Source organism: Notamacropus eugenii, chromosome 6, assembly GCF_028372415.1.
Source record: "Notamacropus eugenii isolate mMacEug1 chromosome 6, mMacEug1.pri_v2, whole genome shotgun sequence".
NCBI lineage: Eukaryota > Metazoa > Chordata > Mammalia > Diprotodontia > Macropodidae > Notamacropus > Notamacropus eugenii.
Genome location: NC_092877.1, coordinates 261953305 through 261964988, shown reverse-complemented (window position 1 = coordinate 261964988; position 11684 = coordinate 261953305). Strand labels below are relative to the sequence as shown.

The 11684-nt window shown below is 39.5% G+C and overlaps 1 protein-coding gene across 2 annotated transcripts; it reads right to left on the bottom strand.

Annotated features, from left to right (window-relative positions):
- Positions 1-217: 217 nt before the first annotated feature.
- Positions 218-7705, bottom strand: COMMD6 (COMM domain containing 6). 2 transcript variants are annotated; one of them, XM_072622301.1, is made up of 4 exons: positions 7400-7492; positions 7295-7306; positions 1592-1744; positions 218-373 (listed from the first exon to the last, which is right to left on the bottom strand). In XM_072622301.1, exons 1-4 carry the CDS (start codon positions 7475-7477, stop codon positions 323-325), a joined length of 294 nt encoding a protein of 97 aa, XP_072478402.1. In that variant the 5' UTR covers positions 7478-7492; the 3' UTR covers positions 218-322. The 2 variants fall into 2 exon arrangements, with proteins under 2 accessions (XP_072478402.1, XP_072478403.1); XM_072622302.1 differs by lacking the exon at positions 7295-7306 and having other exon boundaries at positions 7400-7705.
- Between the last annotated feature and the right edge of the window lie 3979 nt (positions 7706-11684).

Sequence of the window (11684 nt, the reverse complement as noted above, 5' to 3'; positions counted from 1 at the left end):
TTTTATCTATCCTGTTTTATGCCAACTATTTCATTAATCCTACAAATTACTGCATATTCTTTTGAACTTCCTTATTTAAGCTTCTTTGGTCAAGGTTATTTGTATTTGTCAATAACATATTTATTTAGATGACATGAGACTGGAGCAGTTTAACACATGATTACAGACTAAAATAACAGGTTATGTTACCCTATGAAGATGACAAAGAAATTATATCTTCATTTAATAAACAACATTTAATTATTATGCAATTATATTTACATCAAGTGACACACATTATCTTACAAAGGTTATATAAACTTGGCAGCAAAGTAAGCAGCTCTTACACAGTTTCCATAACAGCAGCCATTTCTTTGAACTGCTTAAAGAAATACTGGAAGAAAAAAAAGAGAAAATAATGTTTAATTAGTATTCATATTCAAGTTGTTTTGTCAAATGTAACGATTTTATGAAAATGTCAACCTTCAATATGGATTTAAATTCACATAACAATACATCATTAGGCTAAATCTGAAATTTAGGCCGGGAGTTCTGCTTGCCTAGACAGTTTGATAATATGTTAAAATTAAATTTTCTGAAGAGATCTAACCTACACTTGAATTTAAGGATATACAAAAGCACAGTTTACTATTTCAACTCAAGCATTAGTCCCATTTTAAGTAGTCAGTATTAACAATAATATATTTTTACTAGGATTTTTTAAAAATGGGACTCTAAAATAAAGCCATACCATTAAAAATGTGGTTTATAATAAATAATTAAAGTGGCATTGGAGAGTATGTGAAAATTTGTTCTTGAAAATAAAGCTTGGAAATCATTTTTCTTAGTTTGTTTTATAAAGTAGGTACTCATTGTCTACTTGAGTGGTAACAGTTGTTTTGCTTAGAACTCCTGACATATTTACAAAAACATATACAATGTCAGCAAATGTTGATGGGATATGATCTTTGCATTCAGCAAATGGATTTTTAGAAACTAAATCATAAAGACTAGTGGCAAATAAAAAATGAGACCACCAAAATAGCTAAATGTTGAGGGGCACTGGCTACAAACTCTTTTTGAAAGTGTGTTTCCAGGTACAAAGAGAGTTTTCACACAAGTATCTAGCTGATATAAAGTCACTCAAATTTTGATGTTTCAAATTGGCATAGGCTCTGTCAGAAAAATGTTAAGTCAGTACAATCTGAGGCTAAATTGAATTCTACTTAAACTTCCTGCAGATAAGTTTAGGAGGAAAGTCAATCTTTGGTACATCTATACCTCAATACAAAAAAATGAATATTGGTTAAATATATCCATAAAAGATGAAAGCTTTTGAAATTTTCGCCAGATGTTAAAGTTCAGTTAAGACTGCTTTCATACACGACATCAAAATAAATGCATTTTGCCAAATCCCTAGATAAAAAAATGTTTCAGATTCTGTATATTAGTAAATTAAAGATGTTTCAATTAATATTTTAAGATAATACACATTTACATATTTTAAAATAAGAACAATGCTTCCTTTTTAATTAAAAAAAAAAGCAAAAAAAACCCTGCGCTTTCCTAAAGCAACAATGTCCTAGAAGAAAATTCAGATTCAGTGACAAACCTGAAATTGTGGAATTGTCATTTCAAAGGACTTGTTCGTAATTTGGCCTGATTGATCTGCCACTTTTAGGGTCATTGCAACATAAGGAGACTTAAGAGATCTGCAACTGTCTGAGCTCACCGCCATACCCACTTTCCACTGAAGATCTAGAAGCTATAACAAAAACAAGGACATAGCATCAACAAGACTGTTCTGAATACACAAAGCTGCTTAAATTCTATTTCTCCCATGCCAACCATTGGTTTCAACTCAATATTTATAAAGATAACATGGAAAAATTAGCCAATGAATAAACTTAACACTTTATGTAAACATTTACAATTCTCCCTTTTTGATCTAGGAAAAAAAAATTAAATCTGATTTATAAGCCCCAAAATGAAGAATTGTCATTTCAAAGAACTTACTCCTTATAAAGCTTTTTATCTCCTTAATTTAATGCAAAAGAGAATGGTGTTCAAATCAAACTAAACATCTGGGGAGAGGTGATGAGAAACATAGGGAAGACTCAACGACATTTTTAGAACTAGAGGGAACCTTAGTGGTTGTCTAGCCCAGTCCCTTCATTTTACAGTTGAGGACACCGAGTTCCCCAGAAGAGAAGTGATTTTGTCTAAGAAATGCAATGAGATAGTAGCTGAGTTGGAATTCTTTGACAACAATGTTGTCAAAATTACAGAGAGCAACAAAACACACACAAAAGTCTTTAGTCAATGGATTAGGAAATGAGGTGGGGAAAAGGAATAGCTTTGCTATTTTCTCTAATTTGAGCTTTAATTTTGCTTATGCACTTGAGTGCCACTAGAGCCCAAGTTCTTTCTTCATCCCATTTAGATCCTACAGTGGGAAAGAAATATAGTTCTGAATCTCTCTTCATAGAGAAAGTCTCATTTTTTAACAAATTTCTGTCAATGACAGTTCAATGTACCCATAGTTTACAGCAGGCCAAGGTAAACTACAGCTCTTAATCTAGAATCTGTCCAGATAAGCTTTCACGTGACTGACGCAAATAGCTCTGCTTGTCCCACACATGAGCAATACTTTTGCAGAAAAGGAAGAAGAAATCCTTTTCTGGGAAGAAAGGTGTGGGAGGATTCAGTCCAGCAGCTGCCCCTGTTTGTCTCTGAGACAATTTGGGTCAAAGCTACTGCTGAAGTCCTGGGTCCTACTCCAAGTCTACTCACTGTGGTTTATGTGAACTTAAGAAAAAAAGGACATTAGAAGTGTCAGACTTGTTAGAACAATGATCGTACTATCATTGTCAAGTACCAGAAGCAGCCTTAGCAGGAGGAATTTGAGGGCATAAGGATGATATACAAGCAATTGTAAGATATCACTTAAAGATGTTTTTGTGAAGGAAATGAGTATTTCAATGTTGATGTCCAAAATCTGATGCTTCAAAAACAGAAATATGCCTGCCACATATGATTAAAGAGCTACATAGGTTTTTGAAGAATTTGAAGTCATATTTTATGATTCAACAATGGTAAAAAGAAAAAAGCTCCTTGCTGTACTCAACTTGAATTCTGGGGATGTTAACTGAATATAAAGATGAAAGAACCAATTAACAACTTTATTATATTAAAAGATCTCTGAAAATTTTTGTACTATTAAATACATAAGTTTGTAAACTACAGAAGTTTCAAAATCACAAATGGGAAGGGAATAAGCATTTATGTAGCACCTACTATGTGCCAGGCACTGTGCTAAGCACTTTGCAAATATTATCTTATTTGATAAATACAACCAAGCAAAAGATGATTGAGTTATATAACTAGTATTAACTCTGATAACAATATTTTATAACTTGTGGAAATGATTAGTGGCATTCCAAGAAACAGACTATTGTTCTTGTAATCATGTATTATCAACATTAGCAAGCTCAAGCTACCACTTCTGCAATGATTACAAAGAAATTTAAACCAGTACTTCACAAGTTGGAGCCATGAGTAAAAGGGTATTAGACAAAATTCAAAAGAAATACAGTCAGATGGAAGTATTACAATAGAAAGAACACTGAATTTAGAGTCAGATGATCAGGGTTTGATTAAATCCCAGGTATGCAACAATTAGCAACTTATTTCTCCTGAGTCGGTTTCTCATTTCAAAAACAGGAATAATACTTATACTACACTTAACTCACAGGACTGTTGTGAGCAAAGCATTCTGTAAACTTTAAAGCATCACAGAAGTGGGAATTACTATTATAATGAGGACTCAGTCAATTTTTCTACAACCAACATTTACCTATAGAAACATGTTTGATAAGGGAGATGTAGTAAGCTATTATCTAAAGTTATTCTATTACCTAAGGAAAATTGCATAGTATAATGGGAATGGGCTCTGGACCTAGAGACTGAAAACCCAGATCCCAGTCATAACTTTGCAACTAATGATGTAAGCGTGATTAACAAATAGTCAAGAGAGGTGTACAGTAACATTAGCTCATGTGCCACGGAAATTTGAATCTGCTACCATTTTTGGAAAGCATTCTAGATATTACTGGCTCTGCATATAACCTTTGAGATCATGCAGAAAAATAAAAAATGTAACTGACTAGAAAAATAAAATTTTCAGCCTCTTCTAAAGTCTTATTTGGATACCTTACTGTAACATGGAAGTCACTGAATTTTTTAAAGTTGCATCAGTGAAGTACAAGTTCTGGGAGGTCCGACCAACCCAGAAAGACCCTGAGTACTAGCAGGTGCAGGGACAGGCTGCATATCTGCTACTCAAGAAACTGTCTGGCTAATTCTGGAGACTCATTACCAGGAAAGTTAACCAGGAAATAAGGTAGTTTTTAGGGAGTACAGCAACTTGCCCAAAGCTGTGAGACTTTGATATGTATCAGTAAGAGTATCCATAGAGAACTGTGGGATGGAGGAGACCTCAAAAGTCATACAGCCCAACTTATTCCTGAAGAGGAATTCCATCTACAAGCGTTCATTCAAGTTTAACTTGAAAACATCCTCAAGTGGTCCATTCCACAGAAGAAATCACAAATCCCTGAAACACTGAAATAAAACACTCATTTTCACAACAGAAAATAAAATTAATTTGTAATGCAAATGATTATTATCTTACAATCTTACCAAAATACCAGTACTGTGTCCATTTTATGAACTTAATCAAATCAATATAATTACTTATTTACTAATTTAAATGTAGATACTGCTGTTTACAAAGTACTTCTCTGCAAGCATTATTATTGCCATTCTGTAAATGAAGAGACTGAAGCACACAGAGGAAAAATGTAGGATTACTGAGGGCAAGGATGATTTCACTCTTTCTTTGCGTCCCCAGAACCCTGCAGTGCTTGGCACATGGTAGGCAATTGATAAATGCTCATTAATTAACTGATAATTGCTACTACTAGGACTTAAAGTTAGTTCTGACTTCAAGAACAGTGTTCTTTTTTACTATCTACATTGTTATTTAAAAACATATATCCTTAGAGGCTTCTTTACTTCTATAAGCTATATTTAGAAAAAATGACGAAAATTAGATGCTTAATAGTACTTAGTAGAAACTATGTACTACCACAGTATTAGTAAATGAATCTAGGTATTAAAGAAGCTCTGCAAAATCACCTAGCTTTTCCATTGTCACAATAAATGGAAGTTTTTACCACTGAAGCAATCATTTTGGAAGCAAATTTTCTTCTTCAGAAAGGACCTTAGAACCTAAAAATCTAATTTCTTCTTAATTTTAATGTAGAAAGGGGGAAATAGTATAAATAATGTATCTGACTTGAAAATATTATGTAATTTTTAAAAAATAATAGATATTTAAGGCAAAATTGAATTTCCTCAGAATCTACTACTTGGGAAGCAAGTAATGGGTGATTGGAATGTGCTTCTGAAAGAAAGATTAACATGAAATTTAAAAGTAGGTGTGAAAAAATAGAGAGTAGAATATCTATTAAATGCAAATTTCAGGATGCTTTCCAAATGTAGTCAATTTTTGATTATTTATTTCAAAAAAAGTACAACAATAAGGTAGAACAGATGGCCAATTTTCCTGAAATTCTTCCCATGCCGCAGGGCCCCCAAAACAGCTAAAAGATACCCTGTGGTCACCTTATCCAGTGCCTTCATTTTATGAAGAAACTAAGGTACAGAACTGAAGTGATTTATCTGTGGGTCACATCGACAGTAGTGGAGCTGAGATTCAAACAGTTTAGTTACTACAAATTCAGTGCCAGTAGATAAGCAGGCCTCCAACATGTAGACAGACACTGTAAGGAGTTTGGTGCATTCTAACATCTTCATCATCTTCCTTTCACATCTGCCCTCAAAATGGGGTGCCCTCTTGTGACTGCCTTCTTTGAATTTAATTAGGCAGGTCCTTCAGAGAACAGGCAGGATCTACTGTAGGCCTGTATCTGATGACTTCAGAGTTTGGCAGGGCCTGCCAGAACTCATGAATTTATTTTCATAGGGAGTCTTCCAAGGCAAAATGGGGTACATTACTATGTAAGAAAGAAACCAACTGGGTTGCATGGAACTAGGATGTGAGATAAGCACATCAAAGGCACAAGAAAAATCACTTGTCCTGTTTCAAGTCTTGCTCTCCTATAAGTCTCATATTAAAATGAAACAATAGAGGTTCAGAAGAAAAACAAACAACTATGTTCTGTTGACAGGGCGCAAGAATACCAATAAATAGTAGAAATCCTGCTAAAAGGACAAGGAAAGACAAGTGACTTTCCGTGTACCAATTTCCTCCTATGTAAGCAGAGGCAGTTGAACTAGAGGGTCTTCAAGGCTTCTTCCAGTTGTATGTCCTGTTAGTCTACAATCTGTGCACAGAAAATTAAAAGCTATCTGAGATCCTGACTCAAACACACTTACAAAACCCACCTGTGCAGGTCACTTCCAAGTGTCAGAGATGGTGACCACAGGACAAGTAGCTCCCAGACATACCAGCACAAGGAAATACCACTGGCAGTACCTCCTGCAGGGACTCAGTTTTCCTCCAGATTCCACTTTGCAGAATTCAGGAGGTTCTTCAATCGCTCCAGGCAGTACAAGAGTACTAAAGGAAGCGTGGTACACTAAGAAGGTGGGGGTGGAATTCTAAATCAGCTCTGAGTTTTGGGGGAAAGGCTTCGAACTGAGATGACAGGGATCGCCCACACACTAAGGGAGGACCAGGGTGCAAGTCGCTCCCTGGCAGTCAACCCACAAGCATATACTAAGGGCCCTTACGTGCCAGACCCTGTGCCAAGCTCTTGGGATGCAAAGAATGACAAAAACACGGCCCCTGACCTCCAGGAGCGCCTATTCTACTGGGGGAGACAATATCTAAATAACTTTGGACATCCAAGACAAATACACAGTAGAAGGAAGAAGGAAGGCCCCAGCAGTTGGGGTTGGGCTCGGAGTAGGAAAGGCCTCCGGCACAAAGTGGGGGAGGTGGGGGCAGGGGAAGGGGAGGTGAACTAAGACTCGTTGGAAGCCAGAGCGGAGGGGGGAGGAGGGGTATGGGGCACAGCTCGGGCAAAGGCACGGAGGTGGGAGATAAGAGAGCAGAGTGCCGAGAACAGTGAAGACGTTAGGCAGCTCCATCATTCTGGGCCAGGCCTCAGATAAGAAGCACCTGACCTCAGCTGGGGCGGGCGCGAGGGGGCGGAGTGAGGGAGGACAGAAGGCGGGGCTAAGAGAGGGAAGGGCCGACGTGGGCGGGGCCAGAGAGGCTACTCACCTGGTTGGTGACCTGCAAAGGAAACGAGAAATAGTTTAGACACAATCAGTCCGGATGACAGTGCCGCCTGACCCCCGCTCGGCTCCCTCCCAACTCCGGCCTCACCTCGGATTTGGCCTCCTGCTGCGGCTGACACAACCCCTCCATACTCAGAGCAACGGCACTCCGACAGGCCGCAGCCATTTCCGCTTCCGCCCCCCCCCCCCCCCCCCCGCTCCGGATTGATCCAAGATGCGGGGGGGGGGGGAACTCGACGTTCAATGTCCTTGGGTCCTTATTTTATTCCTCAGCAAAATCCAAGTGTAATAGGGGCAATGAACATTTCTCATATCTATGTAAAAGAAAAATACTTAGGTGTCGTTCTCCCAGTAAAAGGAGGAAAAGGAGGCATCGGCCCTTCCCCCCCTTCCTTATCTTTGAATTCCATACTTGAACGCTCCCAGATTCTGCGCATGCGCAAATTGGACAGCGCCGGCGCGAAGACTTGCCCAGGTGTGCCGGGGCTCAGCTGTAGCTGGCGGATCTCGAGGGGCGCGGGTGCTGCTGCAGAGGCAGCCGTTCAGAAAGGGGGAACTTCTCCACGTCTCATCGTTCCTAACATCCTGGGGGCCGTGCCTAGGTCCATGATGTTCTGACATCCCCCCTAGTTTTTGGAAGCTAAACTTCCTAAGGCATTCCCACTTTAGAAACCAGTGCTTCGGTTCGTTAGACTCAGAGCCAAGACGGACTTAAGTGTTTATTGACTAAGGTATCTCCAGACTGAGGCACCTGCCCAGGGTCCAAGGCTGCATTTGAACTCAAGACTTCCTGAACCCCAGTCACATGCTGCCTCAAGCTCTCCTGAATGGAGACTCCAGCTTTCAGATATAATCCTCATTTTCTGTTCTTCTTTGAATATGGAAATACTTACATTTGCTGGTGTTAGTCAAGTTTAAAATACCAAGAAATCTGTAAAATTAATTTAAAAAACAAATTTGAACTCAGGTTTTCAGACTAAATTCAACTGCCTACTGTATGGCAACCTCTTGATAAAGGTTCTTAACCTTTTTAATATCATAGACCCCTTTGGCAGTCTGATGACACCTGTATCGGAATAATGTTTTTTAAAGGCATCAAATAAAATTAATAGGATTACAAAAGAAACCAAAGTTAGTGAAGATAAAGATGGGATTTTTTTCCCCCTTTCATATGCACAGACCTCTTCCCTCTCCCTGAAATCTCTGTATAGAACCCAGGTTAAGAAATTCTGATCTAAATATCCCATTGGCTCCTCAAACTCAGCACATCCAAAACTGAATTCATCGTCTTCCCCCTCCTAAACCTACTCCTCCAAGTGTCTTTATTTCTTTCTAGAGCACCATAATCTTCCCAGTTGCTAAAGCTTGTAATCTGTCATCTTGGATTCTTCTCTTACTCTAATATCTAATCTGTCCAATTGATAGCTATGTCCTGTTAATTCTATTTCCACAAATTCTCTCACAACCGTCCCTTACTTACCATTAACACAGTTACTGTGGAAATACAAACCTCTACTGCCTATCTTGTGTGTCCCTTTTCATTAGTTATCGTCTTATTTGACTTCTACCCACCTCAAGATTGTTTGTTTGTGTTTGCGTGGGTATGTAGTTTGTACTTCATTCTTGAAGAGGACCATGACATCAGGAAAATGATGCCATGGTTTGCAAGAGAGTTGGATTTAAGTGAGGAAAGGCTGTCCAAAGACACCAGCCTCACTTTCTCCTCTGGGGCCATCTGGGTCCAGTGGCCAGATAAAGAGGACGACAGGAGACAGCTCGGGATGTAACAATGTGGTACTCATGTAAATTTATACCCCTAGAAGTGAGGTATACTAGTCAAGTCAGTAGTATTGTAGTTAATTGTTATTATTACCATTATCATTACTTAGAATTTACTGAAGTTGCAAGTCTGTCCATGAACTCAGATTGTTAGTTAGCACTTTTAAATATTTAAGAATACCTGAGGTTTGGAAAACTTTCTAAGGAATGGCATCAGAAATGGAATTTTTTATTTTTTTAAACGTAAATCTTTCCATAAATTCTATTGCTGCCAAAAACTTGCTCTGCAACATGGATATTGTTCTTATATCGGTGTGAAAATGTTCATTCTAAGAGCTGTGATTTAAGCCCAAGATTTTGCCCTCAATTGATGAGGAAAAACTAGCAGAAAGGAGCAGAAAAGGCTGCTGCTTACAGAGGGCAAATAAAACTCAAGTAATTTCCTAAAAGTCTTTGGCTTCATTTATTTTTGGTTTGGTTTATGTCTTTCTCCAAGCATAGGGAAGCGATCCTGAGTTCGACATTGCCGGTCTTGGTGGCATCCTTGTGAAGACAGAATGTCAGAAGCTTCTGGGTCCCTTTACCAGGACCAACCCGCACAGAAAGAATTTCCTGCTTTGATGAGGGTGATCACTGAACCTAGGCTCTAAGATGATTCCCCAGAATCCTTTGAAATTGCCTGAGCCATTCATGGTATGGTTCCTCATCTTATTGACTGTGGTGAACTAGCCAGGGACAGTGTCTGCCCAGGACAGTAGAGTCCTGGCCTGTAGCCACCCAGCCCCAGGATATCAATGCAGAGTTAGCAACATTAACTGCTAACTGCATTAACAACATCTGCAGTGCTCATGCATAGCAGAGGAAGGCAGTGGCAAAGCAGGCCCATAGCAACACTTTGCATGGGGGATCAGTCAGGCCTGGGCCTGGGAGTGCATACTCACCCCAACATAGGAGCCAATGATCAACTCAAACAGAAGGGGATAACTCCAGGCTCCAACAGAGGCAACATGATGGTGCCCAGGCTTATGGCAATACTTCTCCTCCTGTAGGATGGCATCGTGATAGTTGTTTTCCCCTGGCACAGGGAAGGTAGTAGTTGACTGGGGGAGAGGAACAAACCAAGACTAGGAGAGGAAGTAGCAGTAAATGCAAGTACCAGCAGTGGTGTCTGGCAAACAGAGACGTGCGCTCTGCTCTCTGCTGGCAGCCCAGTGGTAAAAGAGGGCACTGATATGAGCATCGACAATGAGACAAACCCACTATGGCCCATTCCTTATTATAATCTAGAAGCAACTGGTCCCTCCCCATTTCTGCCAGCACAACACCTAGTGATTATTGTATAATTCTTCCCTACCAAATGGTTGAAGGACCAAGGGGAACCATTATTGGAAGGTGTCCTGCTTTTTGGCAATGAGAAGGAGGTAAAAGTGACTACTAAGCCCCATAGAAAAAGAGTGGCAATCTCTCAGAGGTCTTTAAAATAGCTAAAATATTATATTTTCACATGCACCTTCCCACACGTTCCTAGGCTCCTTCAAGAAGCTATTACATTGTTTATTTTTTCTGTTTTATTTCTTATTTTCCTCCTTTAGTGCTTTCTATATGAGGCTTTTTGAATATTGGAGGCCAGGATCAGACAGTATAGGCACTGTGTTAACTGCTGGAGATACAAAGAGGCAAAAAAAAAAAAACCAAAACGGTCCCTGCCTTTAAGGAGCTTACAACGTAAAGGGGGAGACAACCATCAAACAAATATGTACAGACAAGCCATATACAGGATCAATAGGAAATAATTAAAAGAAGGAAAGTTCTAGAATTAAGAGGAGTTAGGAAAGGCTCCCTGGAGAAGATGGGATTTTTATTGGGACTTGAAGGAATCCAGGAAAGCCAGGAGGTAGCGATGTGGAGGGATAACATTCCAGGTATGGGAAACATCCAGAAAAAATGCCAGAGCTGAGTGTGTCTTGTTAATGGAGCATCTAGGTTTGGGGGGAATGTCACTTGGTGGATTGAAGAGCCTGTGGTGGAGAGTAAGGTGTAAGAAGACTGGAAAGGTGGGACAGGAGTGTGGAGATAGGTTATGAAGGACTCTGAATGCCAGAAGATTTTGTATTTGATCCTGGAAGTGATAAGGAGTTCAGGAATTTATTGAATAAGGGGCATGTATGTGGGGGGGGGGGGGCAGTGTGTAACATAGTTGGGCCAGTGCTTTAGAAAGGTCACTCTACAAGCTAAAGAGGATGAATTGGATTGAGGAGAGGCTTGGGGCAGGTACCTCTGCCCCAGTGGGCTATTGCAAGGTTGAGGTGATGAGGGCTGGCAGTGGCAGAGGAGGGAAGGGGAAATACCCAATAAATATTTCTAAGATGAAATTGATAGGCCTTGGCAAGTTTTGGATATGAAGGGTGAGAGACAGTGAGGAGTTGAGGATGACACATAAATTGTAGACAGGGAGGGTGGTGTTGCCCTCAACAGTAATAGGAAAGTTAAGTGGGGAAAGGTTAGGGTTGAGGAGTAACAACCATAGTGTCAATTAAGTGGTAGAAGGTCCTCAAATAGAAACAGGTCTCTCAGGCTGCATATAGACTTAGAAA